Source organism: Schistocerca cancellata, chromosome 2 (assembly GCF_023864275.1).
Source record: "Schistocerca cancellata isolate TAMUIC-IGC-003103 chromosome 2, iqSchCanc2.1, whole genome shotgun sequence".
NCBI classification, from domain to species: Eukaryota; Metazoa; Arthropoda; class Insecta; order Orthoptera; family Acrididae; genus Schistocerca; species Schistocerca cancellata.
The window spans coordinates 460,441,567-460,466,172 of record NC_064627.1 but is presented as its reverse complement, the minus strand read 5'-3'; the positions used below and the strand labels follow the sequence as shown (position 1 = coordinate 460,466,172).

The 24,606-nt window shown below is 39.8% G+C and overlaps 1 protein-coding gene across 1 annotated transcript in view; it reads right to left on the bottom strand.

The window, feature by feature from the left end:
- LOC126161961 (protein lin-54 homolog) overlaps positions 1–24,606 on the bottom strand; it is a 271,287-nt gene that overhangs the window by 182,828 nt on the left and 63,853 nt on the right. Inside the window, exon 3 of the mRNA XM_049918145.1 lies at positions 21,956–22,204. Coding sequence (XP_049774102.1) covers positions 21,956–22,204 — 249 coding nt within the window. The remainder of the gene's footprint in view (positions 1–21,955; positions 22,205–24,606) is intronic.

Here is a 24,606-nt window from a genome sequence, read left to right as displayed (position 1 = left end):
TAGCTATGATTAAGTAATGCTCTGTGCAAAATTGTACCTCTTTCATTCCTTACTCCCATGCCATATGTTTCCTTCTCTTCCTTTTCCTACTACTGAGGTCCAGTCACCCATGACTATTAAATTTTCATCTCCATTCACTATCTGAATAATTTCTTTTATCTAGTCATACATTTCATCAATCTTTCATCATCTGCAGAGCTAGTTGGCTTATAAACTTGTAGTACTGTGGTAGGTGTGGGCTTCGTATCTATTTTGGCCACAATAATGTGTTCACTAGGAATGCAGGTAAGCTACTACCTATTCATTATCAAACTTACTCCTGCATTACCCCTATTTGATTTTGCATTTATAACCCTGTATTCACCTGACCAGAAGTCTTGTTCCTCCTGCCTCCTAACTTCACTAATTCCCACTATATCTGACTAACTTATCCATTTCCCTTTTTAAATTTTCACACCTACCTGCCCGATCGAGGGATCCGACATTCCACACTCCAATCCGTAGAACACCAGTTTTCTTTCTCTTAGTAATGACGTCCTCGTGAGTAGTCCCCGCCCGGAGATCCGAATGGGGGACTATTTTACCTCCGGAATATTTTACCCAAGAGGACGCAATCATCATTTAATCATACAGTAAAGCTGCATGCCCTCGGGAAAAATTACGGCTGTGGTTTCCCCTTGCTTTCAGCCGTTCACAGTACCAGCACAGCAAGGCCATCTTTATTAGTGTTACAAGGCCAGACCAGTCAATCGTCCAGAGTGTTGCCCCTTCAACTACTGAAAAGGCTGCTGCCCTCCTTCAGGAGCCACATGTTTGTCTGGCCTCTCAACAGATACTCCTCCATTGTGGTTGCACCTACGGTACGGCTATCTGTATCGCTGAGGCATGCAAGCCTCCCCACCAATGGCAAGGTCCATGGTTCATGGGGGGTGTGAATAACTAGTTGCCACTACTTAAGTTCCAACACTTGTATTATTATATTTTGAATACAGGCCACTCAACATAATGGTCATTAGCGGCCACACCAAAATTCAGCATTCTTGTTGGAGGAGGGAGAGGTGGATTGATTGGGATTGGGAGGGGGGGGGGGGGACAAAGGCTATCACCACTACTGAACTATTTTATAGTGTACTTAAGTCTGCCTTCACTCCCCAGCACTTTTAGGAATGAGGCTCAAAACAGTTCACACAATTTCAGAACCCATGTAACACTGGTGTCAGTACCAGCAACAATGGTGGGCAGACCTCCAGTGAAACCAAAGGCTGCCCTGATGTCAGTATATGAGAGACACAGAGCCAAAATATGGTGACCAGAAAGTGGCACTCTAGGAACTTCACAAGGTGATGGATCCTCCTGCTGGAGCAGGAAATCTTGTGTTTAAGGGCTATACCCTAGGCGCAGTCTTGTGAGCAGCACTTCCTTCCATCGGTAATGTCAGCAATGTCTAGGTAGCCAAATTAGAAGCGACAACAGCCTGACAACAGACATTGCAGCTCATATAGCCAATGCAGCCTCAGTTTTTAGCAAACTGAATCACCAAGTACGGAAATCACATGATCTCAGACTACAAACTAAAATTGTGGTCTACAAAGCAATAGTATCACCAACTTTACTCTATGCCTCTGAAACCTGAGCTTGTATTAGGAGACTTGACACCTTTCATCTCCCCCGTCTGTGATCAATTCTCCGCATGAAATGGAAAGACCGTGTTCCAAACACAGAGATTTTGCGTCGCATCAAACTGCCTGGCATTGAAGCTCTCTTAATGAATCACCAACTGATACGGAGTGGCCATATAATACTCATGGATGACAGTAGACTTCCCGAAGCGGTGTTCTACTCAGAGCTCTCGTATGGAAAGCGGCAGCAAGGCAGCCAACACGTGTGATATAAAGACACCATCAAACACCACCTCACAGCCTGTGGCATTCTGATCAAACGTTGGGAGGAGCTTGCATTGCACCGATCAGAGTGGTGTTCAACTGTACACTAGTGTGTGGAACAATTCCAGCATATCCGCCTAAAGAACCTGGACAATAAACGAAAGCTCCCCAAATCTAAGCCCAAGCCTAATTACATCTGTACATATAAATCCACTGAGCAACTGTGTTGCACTTCATGCGACCGGATCTTCAAAGCAAAGCTCTGTTTTGCAAGCCACATCCGAGCCCACCACAATGTGGACTAAATGACTGACGGAGTCGCTGTCGCCGGACACTGCAAGGAGGCCATCATCATCATCATCATCATCATCAATGTCAGCAGTAAGTCTACCAAGCCTGTGTGCTCAATTTGAGTGACCAGTTTGTTTCCAGCCATCTCCAATGATACAGTTTCTCACTGATGCACAATTCATCAGTCAGACAATGATGTGACAGAGTGCGTGGGGACAGCACATTGCATACAACACCGTCCTGACATCGCGTTTTGTCGGTTATTTCCTTTCCCCGAATCCTGATGTGTCCAGGTACCCAACAAAAGATCACCTTCTTGCCACAGTACTGAAGCCACTGTAAGGAGTCATGGATGAGCTGAATCAACTGGTCTACTGGATATAAAATGCCTGAAACTCCACAACACAAGCTGTAAATTGTCCTGCAAGGCACACTTTGTTAACTCCATCAGGGAAAACAGCTGAACAACCGAGGGAATTCACTTTCTGGGTTGTTATAAAACTGTAATCTGTATTACAAGTTTTTTTTTTTTTTTGTATTGCATCAAGCTTAAAAACACTTTGGGCCTCTGAACATGCTAAGGCAGCAGTTTCTTTCATGCCTTGCTGATTATTCAGATGCCTGATATATCAGATCTTTCAGTCAGTCATTAGCAAGTATCTTGAATGGCTTGGTTGCCTGGGGCCGATTCCTGAACATCTGCTCAAAGATGGGACTGTGACTGAGGCAACACACAGATTTTCAGGACCTTTTGAGCTAGAAGGATGTGCCATATAATCCAGAGTGGTAGTTCATCAGACTCTGAGAGCCCCCCCCCCCCCCCCCCCCCCCCACACACACACACTGAACTGGGTTGGTCTGATAGGCTCCAGTCAATGTCAGAATGCCCTCTTAGTGGACAAGGCCTGACATCTTGAGACAGGAAATATGGGCTGATCCGTAAACCATGCTGCTGTAATCTGTGATCTGACAAATGCTCTATGAAACTGCAGGGGGGCTGGACCTGTCAGCTCTTCACATCTCTCTATTGAGACATTTCAATATTCAAGGATTTAAAGCTCTTATTCAGCAGGTCTTTCAAGGTGTGAGGACCAGGTTAATTTTGAGCCAAATAGTAGGCCCCAAAAAGCATACTCTCTCCTTAAAATGTAAAATTTTATCCCTTACTGTGAGCTCTGGTTGGTTAAAACTTCGATGAGCACAGTTAAAATTGGCGCACAGTCTTCTCTGGAGAAAACCTGAAATCATTTTTACTGGCCCAAGCTTCTTGCCTCCCGATGGTAAGCTGTGGTTGCCTTGTTGTTGTAAGATCAGAGGAAGAGTAGTAGAGTGTGAAGTCATCTGCAAGCAATTAAAAGGGCTCCTGACTGCAGAGATGCCACTGATAGCAACTGCAAAAAATTGACACTGATTACACTGCCTTGGGGAGACTCCGATCTCCTGAACATAGCAATCAAACAAGACATCACTGATGTGACACTGAAAGCACCAGTCCTCATGGAAGGACTGGATAAGAAGTGACAGACATTCATGTACTGCCTATCCACAAAGCTGCTGAAGGATGCTGTTCCTCCAAGTGCTGTCATATGCTTTTTCAAGATCAGCCACCAACCAAACCAAATGGTTTTGGCATTAAGAAAGAACCCTGTATTACCATCTCCAATAGAATTAAGTTGTCAAGGGCAGAATCTCAGGGTTTGAGGATCCAGATGCGGCAGTAATTGACCATGCATTCGAGAGTCTTATCCATACTGGTATGAGATACACTCTGATAATTGTTAGGGTCAGTATGATCCTTGCCTGATTTCCATAATGGAATTAATACTGTCTCCTTCAAAGCCAAACCAAATATGATTGAAAGAAGATAGGTGCTTGCCTATGGCTTCAGAGCACAGGTGACAGAGCATGGCATAATAAATATGACCAGGCCCTAAGGCAGTGTCTCTGGCTAGGAAGAGCTCATTCCAATTCCCACATGGGGAATGGAAGATTGTAGACCACCTCAAACCACAAGAAGCAACAGAGCCTCCTCATCTTCACAGTCCTACGGAACACCTAAAATGCAGGAATTTTTCTGGATGACACAGTGATGGTAAAAAAGTGTCGAGTTAAAACTTGAGCCATGTCTACAGGCACATCCTCCACGACCTCATTTCCCATCAAGGCTGTATGGATACATGCACTGTCCTTGTCTGAAATTCACCTTATGAGCCCCAAACTTGTGCAGTGGAAGTGGACAGATTAGTAGATTTCATGAATTCCTCCTAAGAGTTCCTCTTCCAATGTTTCATCATTCGCCTCGCTTGTGCTCTTACAGAACTGAGGGCACAGAGGTTGGAAGTTGGAAAGTGTCTGAATTTCCACTAAGTTGCACACCTGCCAAATGATACTCATCATTACACCAATGGCTGTCGCAGCTCATTGGATATCATAGCAAGATGTTACACCACCTCCTTGGCATAGTTCTGTTGTTTGAAGATGGTCTGCTGACTGCATCACACCACTCTGCCCTTTGAACCATACATCTTTGTAGCCTGCTGTCTACCACCATCCAAGTCTGCAGATGAACCCACACCAGAAAGTGTGTTTCAGGGAAGGCAAACCTACGGCCACTTCCCACTGAACTGGGTCTGCAATAGCTAGGGAGGAAAAACAAGGTCAAAGGCTGAATATGACCCTGCAGTTGTAGAAAATGTCATCTGACCAGAGTTAAAAAACACATTCTATGAACACATGAGACACTCAGTAATTCAATGCCTGGAACAAGTGGCAGCCAAGCCAGACAGCACATTCTCTGTGCTGAAGTCACCCACGAGGAGGAAAATGGGCGGGAGAGTGCCTGGAAGAGTTACTTCAGTGCACCTACATCCGAACTGAGCAGAAAGTGGAAGATATAAAGGACACACTGTGACTTTAACTGGTGTGAGAACTTCCACTGCAACTGGTTGTAGGGCCATGGTAAGTGGGATGGAGAGCTGTCATTGATGAAAACAGCCACCCCACCCTTAGCCATTTCCAATAAAATTATCGTTCCTGTAGAGGTAATAACACCTTAAGACAGGTGTTTCGGTGACTTTAAAATCAGTATCTTATAAGCAGATGGTCTCTTCTGAGCCAGGAACTGTAATTCTTCCAAATGCAGTCAGTAAACATTGAAGTTACACTGCAACACATAAGTCCCTTTTAGTGATACATCCTGTTCCTTGAATGAGAGGTATTACGTCCTTAAATAAATATGTCAGAGAAAAGATGTTCATGACAAAGTAATCGATAAATAGTGAGCACCCCACAGCTGGGAGGCATTTTAAATTGCAGGTGCTGATACCAGAGCTAGCGATCCAGTGGCTGTACGAAAGTGGATAGCAGTCAGACAACCCTCCCTTCTGAGTTCGAATAGGAGTTCCACAGAGTGGGTGTTGCGGAGGAAAGGGCGGCATGAAATCTAAGAATGCAAAATGTTTAAGATAATAAATGTATTGTAATTGTTGATTATCAAGTTGAATACCAGATCTGTTATGTACGTAGTACAGAGACGCAGTATACAAGTTGTTAGCTGTCATTTATTACGTATTGAGTAGTAATTTTGAATATAATATAAGAAAGTGAATTGCATCTTGCTTCTTATTTATGTGATGGAGTGAATGAAAGTGAGAGGTTAATTTTCAGTAGCTTTCTCTGCAACCTGTACAGAGGCAAAGTCTGAGCAAGTTGGAGAAAGAAGGCACATGGATTCAGGGCACAGACTAGCTGGAACCTGAATAATAATAGTTAATGGTGGCTAAATACTCAGTTCGCAACATTCATTATAGATAAAATGAATGTTCAGATGGTAACTTATTTAGGTGTTTGGTGCGTGAGGTTAAGTATAACAAACCACAAAGTAATCATTGATTAACAATGGCTCCCCTCATTGCCCTCCCTTGGAGGCAATAACTTACCCCGATGTCAGGGGGCATGTTAGGTGGTGCCCAGCTCTCTGGTTCCTCCATGTGGACAATAAAATCACTGTCGGAAAGGGAGAGTGCTCGCCAATCTGACGGTTTAGCTGCCACTTTCTTCGATTTCAATTGACTTTTTGTGCGAGTTTTTCCTTACTTATCAGAGGAGTTGCTTGTACAGGTAGAGAGAATCGATTAGTGGGCTTCTGATGGTCTGCAGCGGAATGTGGTTGACCACAGGAACTCTTGCAAGTGCATGTACTTTGTGGTCTGGGTTTGTGTGGAGTCATTACACTTGGCAACCAGCTTCTTAAGGACTAATGCAAAAGAAGAAGCAAAAGAAGGAGCAAAAGCCGGAGGTTGCATAGCTTTGAAAGGTTATTTAGCTCCACCAAAGGGTACGCGCCCCTTAACTTTCAACTCCTGAATTTTCCTTTCCTCATCATGAACCTCAAACTTCCTGCTCCATACTGGGTGATCCCAGAGCAGTTTCTACATTTCAAAGGAATTGTACAAGCCTCATCTGATTTGCAATGAGAACTTCCATAATTTCCACATGTAGCCTTCCTCTTACATGCCATAATGGTATCACTAAATCTGTGACATTTGAAGCATCTCATTGGGTAGGGAACAAATGGCCAAACCTTAAGATGGATAGAGATGCCCACCAAATGTTCAGGTAATTCAGATGTATTGAACACTGCCTTTTTTTTTTTCAACTTGCCATTGACTCTCCTCATATTGTTCTACACTTCCATGACACCCATATTTTTCCATTCTTTACATAACTCCTCAGTGTCCATCTCCATTATATCAAAGCAGGTTACTATGCCTTTACAGAAGATGAATGTATTATGCAACTCAGTTGAAACAGGGTAGCGACCTAAGGTATTGCTTCACAGAAGTTTAGACAACCACCATGCCTTGTGAATATAGAAATGGAAGACATTCTCAAAGAGTTCCCTCTGCTCTCTTGATTACAATGAAAGTGTTGTGGCAGACTAGTGCCCTCTTACTATAGCTCAGACTATTTCTAGGGTGCCTGACAATATGCCCATCCCATCAGGTGCAGATATGGATTTACGTCACTCCACAGAGATACACCCCCCCCCCCTCCCCTCCCCTCCCCCTAGCTGTTAGAGAAACAAATTTCAACCTACACAGAGTCTCACATGCCTGAGCAAGGCTTTTATAAGAGGGGTGATAGGTGCCCCAGATGTTGCCAGCTGAACAGTTTTACCTCAACAGTCATTTACCTCATCAGCAATTAGCATGTCTTGCGGAGAGGTGTGTATCTTAGTCGTAGTCCAGGAGGTGAAGCCAAGGCCCCTAATCTTCAAATTCAAAACATCCAATGTTTTAATTCCCACCCAGCACTAAAGATGCCTACAGTAACATCCAGCACTAAAGATGCCTTCAGTAAGGTGGAAAGAATTTAGCAATTAAGTTATAGTACTAGTGGGCAAGTTTTTACATTTATGATAGTTGAAAATAATGACTGTATACACAGACAGAAAAAGAAATAAAGAGAAGAATATAAATGGCTTGGAATGTTTCTAGTAAACTGAACAGGATATTGAAAAAGCTTCTGACATGTCTAAAGAAGTTTACAATAATTTTGAATTATGGCATTAAGACACAAACATTTAAAGTGAAAACCATTGAAAAACTGAAGGTGATTCAGCAAACAAAGGAGATATTTACATTGGTATTGCTAGGAGGAACAGGAAAAATGAACATATGAGACAGGGAACAGACTTGAATGAAATATGAAATTATGAGCATATTGGAAATGAAATGGAGGTCATGCAATTTAAGGGAGCAAGCACAGAGAGTAGACAAAAACCAATGGATTGCCAGATCAGAGTTGCCTACAAGAGAGGAGCTGCTGACATCTTAAGGTGATGATGGGTAGGCAGGAATAAGAGAATGTTTAATGCAAGCAAAGAACAAGACTTTAATAAACAGAAATTAAGTGTGAGGAATCGCTGATACTGAGTTGTACAGAAACATTGCCATTTTTAAAGCTATCAGATCAGTACGAGAATTTTTCACTGCAATCAGGGATTACCAAAGACTGTGGCTGTCACTTGACAATTAAGAACTATGAACCCTTCTCCATGGAGACAATATCCAACACATTATCTGAGAGACACAGTCAAAGGGAAAATAAGGAGGTTCCTGTAGCTGAACACTCACAAAATGGCTACATACTTTAAATTAAAAATGCTTCGTCATTGGAGTTCCAGTAACGTAACTGGTAGTGTCCAGCCAGCAGTTACTGCAGTTCTTTCTCTACCACTGCTTTCTCATGGTGTGCCTGTTTTACGGCTACATGTTGAGCCCTATTAAGTGTGGCTGCCTGCAGAGACCCACGAGGAGTGAACTAAATCCTGAAAGATTTTGTATCATTTATTTCACATCTCTAACTATTATTTTTAGTGAAAGCAAAGCTATGTCCATGTCCATTTCTGAAGTTAGTTTTTCTCATTAAAAAATCTTATAGTATCACCATGCAGGTTGATGATGATTTGACTATCTCTTCTTTATTAGTTAGAATGATGCCTTAAATCAAATAATCTATCAAACTAAATTGGAAGAGTTGACAGTGACCACCGGATACTTTGCATTCAGTGCACTTAAACGCGTGTGATGATGTATTTGAAATATGGAAATAGTATCACACTTTGATGATGTTCACCCACGGTACTGAATGCACCTGTGTGTTTCGTGGCACTGTCACAGTGGAAGTTTATTCTGGATAACAATTTTTTATTTTGTTCCATAGTCAATCAGCAGCAGTCTATCATGGGTACACTTACATTTATCTATAAAGTGAATCATCACAGTGACAATAGCCTTAGCATTTCATATTCAGTTTGGAGTATCCAAATCAAGTTCTTGGCAAATTTTGGTAACCCGAGGGGAGTGTATTTTGCTTTAGATTAATACCTGAAACATTTTTTTACCTGCCAAGATAAATAAGCTTTATTACGGAAGGGTGTACTGTTTCTAATGCTTTTCAATAGCTAACAAAAAGATTCCCAACATTCACAATAAGACTTCTCAAAAGAAAACTGTAACTGTCACAGTACCATTGCCTTGAGAAAAGGGAGCGCTCTGGTTCTTTTTTATACAAATATGTCATTTAGGTTTGTGCAAAACTTCATGAAGTTCATATCAACAACAGCCAAGAAGGAATTAAACTAAACGTGTATCGTCAGTGTCTCAAGGGATCTCTGTTGGGAAGCTTAGCACCTTCCATAATTTTAACAGATTATGGCTCTTATCATACAACAATTCTTGACAAAGTGCCTACAGTTGTCTCCAGAAAACATGGCACTATTCACTGGATAAAACAAAAAAGTCATCTTATCACTGCTATTTGAATGACACAGATCCTAGATGGGCTCAGAGGGATATGCTGTGCACAAAACAAAAAGCATATTGGCAGAAGCAATTAGACCAGCTCTTATTGAAAGATAATTATTAGTAAAATTATCAGTATTATGTTCTCTGAGCTTCACGAAACTGACAGCATGATACGGGCAGGTCACTTTGTCTACTGAATCCAGACCCTATGCTATGCATTTATTCAAAGCAAGAAGCTGCCAATTCAAAAACTCTTGAGCCACCAGCATACATGATTTTCAAACTGGGGTACTCAATAACAATATGAAGAACTGTCAGAAAGGAGAGGCATCTATCAAACTGACAGGTGAAATGGGTCTACAAACCACAATACCAATGGAACAGCCAATCCATAGGCCAAGCTTCCAAATTCCAAACAGGCTAAGATAAGAGTTCTGATAAGCTAGAAAATCAGATTAAACTGCAAATACAAAATCTTAATAAGGCCAGTCATAACCTACAAATGTGAAACTGGGTATCAACAGATATTGACAAGTAGCAAGTCAAAATATTTGAATGGAAGTTGCTGAGCAAAAATTACGAATCAGTTCAGCATTATAATGATATATGGAGATCTAGAACAATTGCTGAGTTGCACCCTATTATACAAGGAGCTGACATTGGCTTGACATGGTCTTAGAATAGATGGGAAAATGACAACAAAGGTAGTGTTCTTAGAACGAATGCTGGAAGGAGAAGAAGAAGAATGTTAAAAAGATGGTACAGAACAGTACTAGAGAACACAGAATGGAGAAAACTTTTTGAAGAGTATTATCATGAGAAGAAGAAAGAATCAGAAGGAGGAGGAAGCAGAGAAGAAACTATACCAGAGTGAAGCAATCTGCATTTCCTCAGGTATTACGGAAGCAGCATAGTGTATTCAATTTGAAATGGCACTTCTGTTTAGTTGACAAATACAGGGTAGCCACGTTACCTGTGTGTGTAAGACAAGAAAACAATTCATCTGATCTATGTAGCATAGATGATGAGAATGATGATGATTGGTTTGTGGGGCACTCAACTGCACAGTCATCAGAGCCCGTACAAAGCCCCAATATTTTCACAGTCCAATTTGTTATGCAGTACAATCCAGCCACTGTCATGAATGATGATGATTCTAATGATTGGTTGTTTGGGGAAGGAGACCAGACAGCGTGGTCATCGGTCTCATCGGATTAGGGAAGGAAGTCGGCCGTGCCCTTTCAGAGGAACCATCCCGGCATTTGCCTGGAATGATTTAGGGAAATCACGGAAAACCTAGATCAGGATGGCTGGACGCGGGATTGAACCGTCGTCCTCCCGAATGCGAGTCCAGTGTCTAACCACTGCGCCACCTCGCTCGGTATGATGCTAATGAAATGATGAGGACAACACAAACACCCAGTCCCTGGGCAAAGAAAATCCCCAACACAGCCAGGAATTGAACCCGAGACCCCATAATCCAGAGGTAATATCGATAGCCACTAGAATAGAGGAGACACTACATTACATCACATTACATCAATACATTACCATGAATATGACATTTCACAATGATTTGGAACATAAGTTTTCATTATACAAAATTATATATATATCTCCCATCGATTGGGTAGAAAGAGTTGTCATTCAAAAATTCTTCTAATTTGTTTTTAAATGCTGATTGGATATCTGTCACACTTTTAATGCTATTTGGCAAATGACCAAAGACTTTTGTGGCTGCATAATTCACCCCTTTCTGTGCCAAAGCCAGATTCAACCCAGAATAGTGAAGATAATCAGGTGTAACAGGCTAATTTACTGATATGTTTATCACCAAAATTTGCAATAACTCTAATAGCATAAGCAGCTGAACCTAACCATGTCAGAAGATCAATATGTTTCTTCCAGTTCAATTTCTCATCAATGCACACAGTCAGAAATTTTGAATATTCTGATTTAGCAACAGACTTCTGTTCATGGCCTATATTTATCAATGGTTTTATGCCATTTTCTGCACAGAATTGTATATACCTTGTTTTCTTCAAATTTAGTGAAAGCCCATTTGCAAAGAATCACTTAATAATTTTCTGAAAGACATTATTTACAATTTCCTCGGCTAATTCTTGTTTGTTAAGTGTGATTACTTGTATCATCAGCAAAAAGGAACAAGCTCTGCATCTTCATGAATATAGAGTGGCAGGTCATTAATATATTTTAAGAACAATAAAAAAACTCAAGACTGAATCCTGTGGGACAGCATTCTTGATATCTCCCCAGTTAGAGGACTCTGCTGATTTTTGCAGACCATCTGTGCTGTTAATTTCAACCTCCTGCTTTGTTCCAGCTACATATGAATTAAACCATTTGTGCACTATCCCATGCATACCACAATACTTAAGTTACCTAGAAGAATTTTATGATTCACACAGTCAAAAGGCTTTGAGAGATAACAACCCAGGCCAGTGGGTGATGTTCATTATTCAGAACATTTAATATTTGACCAGTGAAAGCTTTTACAGCATTTTCTATTGAAAAAGACTTTTTGAAAACCAAATTGACATTCTGTTAGTACTTTATTTTTACAAATACGTGAAGCTACTTTTATTTATTTATTTACTTATTTATTTATTTATTTATTTATTGTTCCGTGGGACCAAATTAAGGAGAAGTCTCCATGGTCATGGAACGAGTCAATACATGAAATTATAACATGATATTAGAAATAGATAAATGAAATATAAAAAAAAAACATATTCAGGTGACAAGTCGTAAGTTTAAATAAAGAAAATCAACAATGTGACACTGGAATTTGCTTAATTTTTTAGCTCTTCCAGGAACTCCTCAACAGAATAGAAGGAGTGAGCCATGAGGAAACTCTTCAGTTTAAACTTAAAAGAGTTTGGGCTACTGCTAAGATTTTTGAGTTCTTGTGGTAGCTTATTGAAAATGGATGCAGCAGAATACTGCACTCCTTTCTGCACAAGAGTCAATGAAGTGCATTCCACATGCAGATTGGATTTCTGCCTAGTATTAACTGAGTGAAAGCTGGTAACTCTTGGGGATAGGCTAATATTGCTAACAACAAACAACATTAAAAAATATATATATACTGTGAGGGCAATGTCAGAACTCCCAGACTATTGAATAGGGGTCGACAAGAGGTTCTCGAACTTACACCACATATAGCTCGAACAGCCCGTTTTTGAGCCAAAAATACCCTTTTTGAATCAGAAGAATTACCCCAAAAAATAATACCATATGACATAAGTGTATGGAAATATGCGAAGTAGACTACTTTTCGTGTTGAAGTGTCACTTATTTCAGATACTGTTCTAATGGTAAATAAAGCAGCATTTAGTTTCTGAACAAGATCCTGAACATGGGCTTCCCACAACAGCTTACTATCTATCCGAACACCTACGAACTTGGACTGTTCCATCTCGCTTATAATATGCCCATTCTGTCTGATCAAAATATCGGTTCTTCTTGAATTGTGAGTTAGAAACTGTAAAAACTGAGTCTTACTGTGATTTAGCATCAAATTATTTTCCACAAGCCACGAACTTATTTCATGAACTACATTATTTGATACTGTTTCAATATTACACACAAGATCCTTCACTAACAAGCTGGTGTCATCAGCAAACAGAAATATTTTTGAATCACCTGTAATACTACAAGGCATATCATTTATATAAATAAGAAACAGCAGTGGCCCCAGCACCGACCCTTGGGGATTGCCCCACTTAATAGTGCCCCATTGGGATTGAACATCACTACCACTCTCAATATTGTGGAGAATTACCTTCTGCTTTCTGTTCTTAAAGTACGAGGCGAACCAATTGTAAGCTACTCCCCTTACTCCATAATGGTCCAACTTCTACAGTAATATTTTGTGGTCAACACAGTCAAAAGCCTTCGTTAAATCAAAGAAAACACCTAGTGTTTGCAAACTTTTGTTTAATCCGTCCAAAACCCCACAGAGAAAAGAGAATATAGCATTTTCAGTTAAACCATTTCTAAAACCAAACTGAACATTTGACAGCAAATTATGTGAATTTAAATGCTCCAGTAACCTTGTATATACAACCTTCTCGATAACTTTAGCAAACACCGATGGCATAGAAATAGGTCTAAGATTGTCAACATTATCAATGTCTCCCTTTTTATAAAGTGGCTTCACTACTGAGTACTTTAATTGGTCAGGAAACCGACCACTCCTAAAGGAAAAGTTACAGATATGGCTAAGTACTGGGCTAACATGTATAGAACAATACTTCAGTATTCTGCTAGATACCCCGTCATATCCATGAGAGTTCTTGGTCTCTAGTGATTTAATTATTAACGCAATCTCCCTCTTGTCAGTATCATGGAGGAGCATTTCAGGCAACAGTCTCTGAACACTTTTTTCTGAGAGCGCTATATGATTCCCTGTTGGGACTAGGTTTCTATTTAGTTCACCTGCTATATTCAGAAAGTGATTATTAAATACTGTACATATATGCGACTTATCAGTAACACGGACATTCCCACTATGCACTGATTCTATATCCTCGACCTGTCTCTGCATACCAGCCACTTCCTTTACGAAAGACCATATGGTTTTAATTTTATCCTGAGACTTAGCTATTCTATCTGCATACCACATACTTTTTGCCTTCCTCATAACATTTTTAAGCACCTTACAATACTGTTTGTAATGGGTTGCTGCATTTAGATTTTGACTGTTTCTAACGTTTTGATATAATTGCCACTTTGTTCTACAAGATATTCTTATCCCTCTAGTCAGCCACCTAGGCTGCCTGTTTGTGCTAGTACACTGTTTTGAACGTTCTAACGGAAAGCAACTTTCAAAGAGCATGAGAAAAGTCTTGAGAAAAGCATTATATTTATCGTCTACTGTATCAGCGCTATAAATATCTTGCCACTCTTGTTCCTTGATAAGGTTTACAAAGGTCTACAGCAACTGGATCAGCTTTCCTAAACAACTGATGACTATATTTAACACGTGTTGTAGCACAAAAATCTTTTAGAGTTAAAATTTGTGCATCATGATCTGAAAGGCCATTCACCTTTTTGCTAACAGAATGCCCTTCTAGTAATGAGGAATGAACAAAAATGTTGTCTATGGTTGTTCTACTGTTCCCTTGCACTCTCATTGGAAAGAATACGGTTTGCATAAGATTATATGAATTAAGGAGGTCTACCAGCATCCTCTTCCTTGCACAATCACTTATACAATTAATATTGAAGTCACCACATATAACTAACTTTTTGTATTTCCTATAAAGTGAACCAAGAAACTCCTCTAGCTTTAGCAAAAATATTGTGAAATCAGAGTCTGGGGATCTATAGATAACAACAGTTAGAAGTTTAGCTCCATTAAATTTAACCACACCTGCACAACATTCAAACACATTTTCAGTGCAATACTTTGAAACATCAATTGACTCAAATGGGATGCTGTTTTTCACATACATGGCTACTCCCCCACACCGCAAAGAGCTCCTCGAACAGCTGCCAGCCAACCTGTATCCTGGTAAAGGAAGCCTCTGAATTATCTCCTTATTTAAGAAGTGTTCAGATATACCAATAATTTCAGAGTCAACATCTATAAGCAGTTCACTAACTATCTCTAATACCTTGTATATTTTGATGAAATATACTAATTCCCTCATTACTGGGATACCTAAGCTTTGTCAAAAGTGGTTCCTTTGTTAGAGAGACTTCCCTTAAGCAGGAATACCTATCAGCTGACTTCAATCTAAAAAAGGTGCAGCAGGAATTTTTCCCACGAGTGATCCCACCAACCCCACCTACGCTGTCACCTATAAGCTTTGCCAACTCTTGAGTACATTACTTTTTCACTAATTTTGTATAAGGCTGTCAGAAGTGAGATTGAGCAATAGTTGTTAGCATCAGACCAAACCCATTTTTTATGCAATGGTTTAACAATAACATATTTCAGTCTACCTGAAAGATGCCCTATTTCAGTGAGCTATTACATATGTGACTGAGCATCCTACTTATCTGATGGGAAAAAGCTTTCAGTACTATGTAGAAAATTTCATCGATGCGAACTTTTACTTTTGAGTGAAAATTTATTATTCTCTTAATCTCAGTAGGAGAGGTGGGTTGAATTTCAATTTTATCAAACTGCATAAGTGCTACCTCTTCCAAACACAGCCTTGCATTTTCTAACCCATAGCTGGATCCTATTTTCTCAACAACACTTAAAATATGATCATTAAAAATATTTTCTACTTCTGACTTTTTGTTGACAAACTTTTCATTGATTCTGTAACAATGCCAGAGAAGGAAAGTTGCTACTCACCATATAGTGGCGATGCTGAGTCGCAATAGGCACAACAAAAAGATTCACACAATTATAGCTTTCGGCCATTAAAGCCTTTGTTAGCAGCACACACACACACACACACACACACACACACACACACACACACAAACTAGCAAACACGTCTGCAGTCTCAGAGAGCTGAAACCACACTGCGAGCAGCAGTACCAGTGCATGATGGTAGTGGCGACTTGGTGGGGGTAAGGAGGAGGCTGGGGCGGGGAGAGGGAGGGGTAGTATGATGGGAGTGGCGGACAGTGAAGTGCTGCAGTTTAGACGGAGGGCACGAGAGAAGGTATAGAGGGGGGAGGTGGTAAGTAGCGCAAAGGAGAGAAATAAAAAGAAGAAATTTAAAGACTTTTAATATATTTGGCAACTCATCCTCCTTTCTTCAAAGTGTCTCTACTTACATGTGCTGAAAGCTTACATCCACCTACATTTAACTTTTTCATGTCTGTGACTACATGACGTTCATACAGGCATAGCACATTTATTCCATCCTCAGTTTCTAAATCTAAAACAAGAAGCTCATTTACTTTTTTTAATCCTCCGATATTCCGATGCAATACACTGAAATTATTTTTCACTGTGCTTTTATGAGAATTTTGCGATATTTTTTAACATCCCTAGTACCTCCCTGTCTGAGCTTCTTATTAATTCTCTTAACCCAAAATGAGGTACTCCCATGAGTTTCCAAATATTATGCTATCATCCCAGCCAATTTCCACTTTCCTTTCCTACTGATATGGAGACCATGCTTTGTGGAGTCCCACCTACCAAATGCACCAACAGGAACCAAACCTATGCCTGACAAAGTAGCCTCCTGAAGCAGCTGATCTAGCTCCATACTGACCCTCCTGACAGAGCTGTTCAATAGGGGCCAATCATACCACATGAAAGCAGGAACCAAGCCAAGATTCGTATGGTTCACTGCAGATGCTATTTTTACAAGGTCACACTCAATATTGGAGTCCTGTTATTTATCAATACTGCTTCCTGCTCCACCCACTATCACAACATGATTCTACATCCTCTGTCACTTGGCTAAGACAAGCACTGGGCTTGAAAAATCTGTGATGTGGTACCTATTACCTAATCTTTCCTGCAAGATCTGGCCCACATCTCTTCCACAGCTATCGCCTAACGACAGAACCTTCCTCCTGCTTTGTAATTTTTTTTTTAACAACTGGTTTGTAGGTGAACGTCTGTTGAATATTAATTACACTTACATCTACTCAAGCCTCTTCCTCTGTTAACTGAGATATAGACACAAATCTATTGTTTGTTTGAATGATGAAACTGTCAGATACTGATCTCTTTCTATGGGTCCTATTCCTTGCTACCACTTCCCATCTGTCTTCACCCTTCTCACCTCTTAACCTCATCAGTTTTTCTCCAGCATTATCCAGTTCAGCCTTAAGGGCTCTAATCTTCTCTTCCTGTTCAGCTATTATTCTATCCATAGAACATACTCTGCAATACCACGGAAAAGACTCATTTACTTCCCCAGTTCCCTGGCCACTAGATCCCTCCCAAGGTAACCATCTGTCACAACACCTGCATAGAACCTCAGAACTAACTTTTCTACAGCAGCTCAAACACTTCTCACTCATGGTTTTTACAAAATTTATCTAGGCAATAATAGTAATATTTTATTAACTACACATCACAAAAGTCACTAAAGTTATGTGGAACACGAATATATGTATGTACTATTAATATAGCAATGTAATGCACAGAGAGGACCCATAGACTGGATTATATGACCTTTGCCTTTTATACATAGGTCTCATATGTGCGAGGTCAGACCTGAACCTGTGTCTTAGTGCAATGCCAGTGCACCATGGAGCTTCCAATTGTTCCATGGCAAAGGACAGACTGTCACTCTCCATCCACCTTTTTTGAAGATGACAGGCAGAAGGATACCTGTCACACACCAAGCCCAAGTGAAATTCACTGTTGTTCAGCAATAACAATTTGGCAACACTGGACTCCACCACCCCTGTTAAAAGAAAGAAGGAAGGAAGGAAGGAAGGAATATTGAAAAGTTTAACATTCTGTTGACAGCATAGTCAACAAAACGAAGCACAAGCTACGTTTGTAAAACAATGGGGAAGGAAATCAGCTACAAAATTTTCAAGGGAGCCATCCTGTCAACTGTCTGGAGCAATTCTGGGAGATCACCAAAAGCCTGACAGAGATATGAACCACTTTCCTCCCGAATGCCTGTGTATACTAACCTCTGCACCACCTCACTCAGTCCCCAGTTCAGAGATATGAAAGGGATAACAGTAACAAACAATGTAATTTGGTCCATACCTGTGAAAAAGTAGCACAGCTCCATATCAATTCAAAAATTTTCTAACATTTCTTATTTTGACATTATGTCAGATAGAGGACCAGGGCCTTTGAAGGTAGTAAGACTCATTTGATAGATGATGCACACATTGCGTAAGGGCTACCTTCAGTGTTTAGTGGCCATGGCAATCTGTTGTTGACTCCACCACGAGACTGATTTTAGCCGGGAGTAAAAAGTAAACTCCGTCCACATGCCCTGACGGTCCCACCAGTACTGACCGACTGCCATGTCACACTCTGCCAATGGCATCACTGGATGCAATATGGAGGGGAGTGGGGTCAGCACACCACTCTCTCAGCTGTTGAAGAGGGGTTTCGTGGAAAAGGGGGGCTGCTATTTCTGTCCCAAGTGACATTGCAGTAGTTGCACCCAAGAGGACATCGACATGAAATGTCTGATGTAGTGGAGTGTCAAACAGAGAGGCACTGAAAATACATCAAATTGTATTCTTGAAGATCTAGCACAGAGAGCACCCAGTCAGGTATCAGTGTGGTAAAGACAAAACCATCAGGAAATGGTCACTATCACATAAATTGTCATGTGCCTTCCAGCAGGTAGGTGGGACATGGAAAGTCTATAATTAAATAGCATCGCTGTCCTAGACTAAAACCATTGGGAGACCCATTATTCAACCGAGAGAGATCAGGAGTCAAAAACATCAAAAACACTTGTTCTAGAAAGTTGTTTTGATTAATAGTCTTATAAGTGTCTTACCAAAGCTTGTGTGTCAAAGGCATGGTGGCAGTTGAAAATCTAGTCAGTAATCTCTCAATGTCAGCCCCCCCTCCTCCTATGTTGCCGTTACGAGACTAAACAGCGAAGTCATCAGCTCCTCAATCAAGAGGTATTTCAGCTAGAGTTAGTGACATCCAATAGAAATTTTACTGAATTAAGAAAGAGTGAAAAAAATCAGAGTATTGAAAGCAAGGAGGCTATACGCATCCATATATATGGCGGTATGTGTTGTCTGGGAGGAAGAGAGGGAGGGGAAGAGGAGGCGGAGGAGGAGGAGGAGGAAAGGGAGGGTGTTGAGAGAAGAATTCATCCAAACAGTTCATGAGAAACTGTAAAAATCTGTTAATAATTTGAAATGCTTTTTATATGATTTTCCTTAAAAAATGCATTTTCTGCAAAATGTCTTTTTTGACCTCACTCTATTTTTACAAGCAACCTACAGCTTATTGGGGATGGGGATTTCCTGCGGTGAGACAAACAGAAAGTCACAGAAAGGAGGAGTTAATTGCTATTGCTTTTAGTTATTCCACATCCATATCTGATATCATATTTTAGTTTATCAATCAACAAACAGATCACTTTAATGTCCAGAACAATAGCTTTCCATGCCCTAGAGGACTTGGGTAATTTATTTATAAACCTGTTTTCCTCAGTTCACGTTGAGCAGCATCTTTGAATGTCCACATGTTACTATCTTTGACAACACTGATTTTTCATTTATGCCTTATTCACAATAAAATCAAAGACACAGTAAGAGCATAATTACATCTACCAGAATATTCTATAGTGACTAAATCCTTATCTTCCAGTTGTTGTAACACGCCACTTACGAGAATATATATTTCAAAAAATTTAACACAGCTATGTGGAGATTAGAAAGCCATTATTAATGCCAAGCAGTTATCAATCCCTACTTTACTCCAAGACTGGGTAATTATTTGCCAAATCAAAAGGGAGAGTACTCACTTTCTAAAAATTATTTACTCAATACCTACTCAATGAATAATGTAAATTGTACAAGGGAATTAATACTCATATGACTTGCATAAATATCAAAGTTTACCTTTAGAGATGGCCAGTACTAACATCATATTACATTTTGAACAAGTAAGTGTATACAAATTGTTCACATACCAAGAGCACACACAGAATTATTGAATGTTATCTTTTGATAGTTAGACTTAAATGCAAACCATCCATCCGTCATGGTGTGCCACTTTGCTGCAACAGACTGCCTCCCACAACAGCCCAGTAATAAAGAACTTTAATTATTTTCAGGGAAAATTACCTATTAAAGAGTTTATCCTTAAAGACTTGAAATCTCACATTCCTCAATATGTACAGGGTCATTTAAATCAATGTCGTCATGTGACCTTACTGCGAATATGGTACAATTATTAAAATGTTTAGCATTGTTCCCAAGGAAATTAGTTATGAGAGTCATTTTAAATGAATGTCCCCACACACTACTACAATCCTACCCCCTCCCCTACTTCCAACTAATCACAGATCCTAAAATCATCTCTCAGGAGGCCAATAACTTCCAGGCAAATAAGGAAGTAAATATACCTTGCACAACTCACGCACAACACTGAAAGCCATTACACAAGAAACAATTAACAACTGCCTCCTCCAAGGGCAGCACCAGAACTCCATCCTTATATCTGCTGCAGGTGGCATGCTGGGCCATGGACAATGTTACCTAATTCATCATGACTTTGGTGAACACGCCATGCTCACATTAAAATAGGCTCTTGGGAATCAGGGTTGCAAGTCAGTCACCATGTTCTTGGACTCTCCAAATAATCATCAATTGTGTTGCCATTTCATTTCAAATAAGTGTGCCCAGGAGGACCATGAGCAGACACCACAGATGGCCACTGAGGAACATGTTTTGGCCCAGCTGCCAACATTACCACCACTCAAAATATTCATCAGATAACAAGAGCATCGTTGTGATAATCTTCTCATGAACATCTGTCTCCTTACTGTGTTCCATTCCATCATCACCATCCCTCATCTACCACAATATCTGTTACATATGGTGCTTTAATTGGTGCACTGCTCATTCCACATAGATTCCAATCCAATATGCAACAAGACTGAGCACAATTCCTCAAAAAACACAAATAATGACCATTCCTGGGTCCAGATACAATACTACAACAACCAGCTGTGGTGAGTGTGAAATGTGTGGAAGACAAGAGCAATTAGTGCAGAGGGCATTACGTGTGAAGTTTGGAGTTTTCTAAGCAGAAATAAGACTGTAAAGATGCAACATTGAGTATATGCCCTACACTCACAGGAAATATCTGACTGAGATGCCACTATGCATTACAATGGATGTGCTCTATGGTGAGAGAAAAAAGGAGATGAGACTGAGGGAGGTCGTTTGGAGAAGGAAGTTAGGAGGACTGATAAATAGTGCTCTGCATACCTCATATTTTAATCATCAGTGCAAACAGTTAATCTTTAGCCTTTTACCACTGTTGAGATATTATGTACTGCTGTAATTGACTTCAGGTGGATCTATACGAATTTATCTGATATCCATAATCATGCTTTTATCAAACAACTGTTCCTCTGCCTTATTCATGCCCATCACCCTTTTCTATGCTAGCATCTTTTTTTATGAATTTATTTCTCCATCTTCCCTCCCCCTTTGTCCCTTAATGAACTCTTTAAGTCAATCTGTTTCCATTAGTAGCCTGTTGTGAAAGCTGGTCTTCTTTACAAATTTATTTTCATTAGTGCCATTATTAGAGAACTTCCCTCAGCAATATTTGCTGTTGTGAAGTACCTGTTTGCCCATGTCTTGACCTTTACTCACCCATTTCCTGTGGAGAAATCTTTCCACATTCACTACTAGAGAGAGAGAGAGAGAGAGAGAGAGAGAGAGAGAGATGAGGGGGGGACAAATAACAGAATACTAGTAACATTTGAATACTTAATGTTTCGTATTTATTAAATCCAAATACAATTAAAACCACTGAAACAGAAGAACAGCAGTGTTTTTTCTCACCTTACTGGGAGAACTTGGAGCCACAGAATGAATTCTTGTAGGTTGTATCAGCCCCATCTGCTGTGCCTGAGCTAATGTAATAGCTTTAGTTGGGCTTGCCAATAGTGTAGATGTACTACTTTGTCCTGTACTAGTAACTATTTTGAGTGGCTGTCCAGTAGTCAGTCCTTCAGCTTGAGATGTTGTTAACATTACTGGTTGTCCTTGTTGGTTCTGTTGGTTCCCTGTTATAATTACTTTTGCAAATACCTTGAAAATATAAAAATAAATAAAATTAGCAGTCATTATACACGGGTTCATAAAACAAGAAGTCAAATGATCCTATTTACTCAGTATTCAAAAAGCTACATGTACAGGCAATAATTACTTGACTAACTTTTTCTTTATAGTTAGACTGCATGCTCACAATAGCTGTTATAGGACAACTACCGATATGTATTGTGAACACTTACTGAAAATTTCTGAAATGTTAATTTCTTATTTACAAATTGTATGCACAACGCTCAGCATAGCAATAATTTTCTTTTGAGTAACAATATATATTGCCAGTAATCTAGGTTCATATACTTACTCGGAACTAAACTTACACTGATAAGATTGCTTGGCTACATAATACACAACTATTCAAGAAATATAATTGTAAGAGTGTAATTCTGCATTTCACTGTGAGTGGCAGAGGGGATCTTGTTAGATAGGGAGAGAAAGGATGTGAGTAGGAATGGAAATTTCTCTTACCTGAAAGTCTTGAGAAAAGTCAGATTCTTGAGAATCACACAAAACATCCTGAGAGATTCAATCACTACACTTCTTGCCTCTTCACATAATCAAAATGACCAGTTTCAGGTATGCCAGCTAACTACTGTGCAACAACCATGCTCATTCTCTCTAAAGTCTCATATGGGATCCCTTGTGAGAAAAGGTCTGTAAATTTTGAACGCTTCTTGACACATCCACTCTCACTTTCTGTCTCTAATGACGAGATTATTTCTGTTTAGGAGTGGACACATGGTAGTCTGATATTTTTTGTTGGGTTGAGAGGAAGCTCCTGGTTATATTAAGTTTTGGGGTGACTAAAACTCAGGTTTTCATGTACCCTGTATCACTTCTGTTATATTAATCATGTGAAACAAGTCAGCTTACAGGATATTAACAATTCATTCTCGCAAGTGGGTACATAATGTTCATTTACAAATGATAACGCACATCAACAAAATTCTTATGCTGAGCACCAGCAAGTATGTTTCTGTTTCACATTATCGACACTGTGAGCAGCAAAATCCAACAAAGCAGAAGTTATGTATGAGAAATCTTTTTAGTTTGACCTTAAGCACAACTCTGCTGTGTGTCTACACCAATGGGCAGGGCACAACCAACCATCTCCAGAGATGTGTGCTATACAATAGGGAACGAATATCAAACATTATTGTTCAGACATGTTCTTATGTACATAAAACATACTTTTTCAACAAATTAATCCATGGTACCATTAAATTTGGCATTAGCAAACAAACAGGAAATGTAACAAATTACTAATTTGTCTATGTATGAGATCTGTCATTATAAAAGTGCAAACATTTTAGAACAAGTTCGAGAACCTGATTCTTACCGTTCATACACCCACCTACATATTAATATTACCTAAAACTATAGAATGTTTTGTGAACCATGGATCTTGCCATTGTTCGGTAGTCTGCACGTCTAAATGATAAAGACAGCCATACTTTGGAACCACAACTGAGAGGCCACAGTAACCCATGATCCTGAAAAGGAGCAGCAGCCTTTTCACTAACTGTAGAGTTTGGATAATTTACAGACATGACCATGTAATATTAGCCTATGTGGACTACTCCTGCTGGTACTGCAGAGAGCTGAAAGCAAGGTGAAACTGCAGCAATTAATTTTCTTGAGGGTATGTAGCTATACTGCATGATTAAATGATGAAAGGAGCCTCTTGGTTAAAATATTTTGGAGGTAAAAATATTCCCTCATACATATCTCCAGGTGGGCACTAATCAGGAGGATGTCCTCATCTGGAAAAACAAAACTGGCATTCTATAGGTTTGAGTGTGGAATGTTAAATCCCTTAATCATGTAGGTCGGTTATAGAATTTAAAATAGAAAATGGATATGTTAAATACAGTGGGTATCAGTGAAGTGGTTGGACTTCTGGTCAGCTCAATACAGTGTTGCCAACATAAAATTAAATAGGGGTAATGCAGGAGAAGGTGCTAATAATGAATAAGAAAGTAATCATACAAGGAACTTACTTTGAATAGCACAGTGAATGTATCATTGTAGCCAAAAACTGCCAAAAGGTCAACGTCCACCACAAAAGCAGAAGTTTGTATGCCATCTAGCTCCACAAATGATGAAGAGATTGAAACAGTGTATGATGAAATAAAGGAAATTACTCAGATAGTTAAGGGAGAAGAGTTTAATTGTGATGGGGGACTGAAATTCAGTAATAGGGAGAGAAAGAGAAGGAAAAAATGTAGGACGCAGACTGGGGGGAAAGGAATGAAAGAGGAAGCCGGCTTGAAGAACTTTGCACAGAGTATAATTTAACGACTGCTAACATTTGGTTTAAGAGTTATGCAAATCAGATTTAAGTTGCGAAACAAATCCAGTGGCAGATAGAACTATACTGGCCA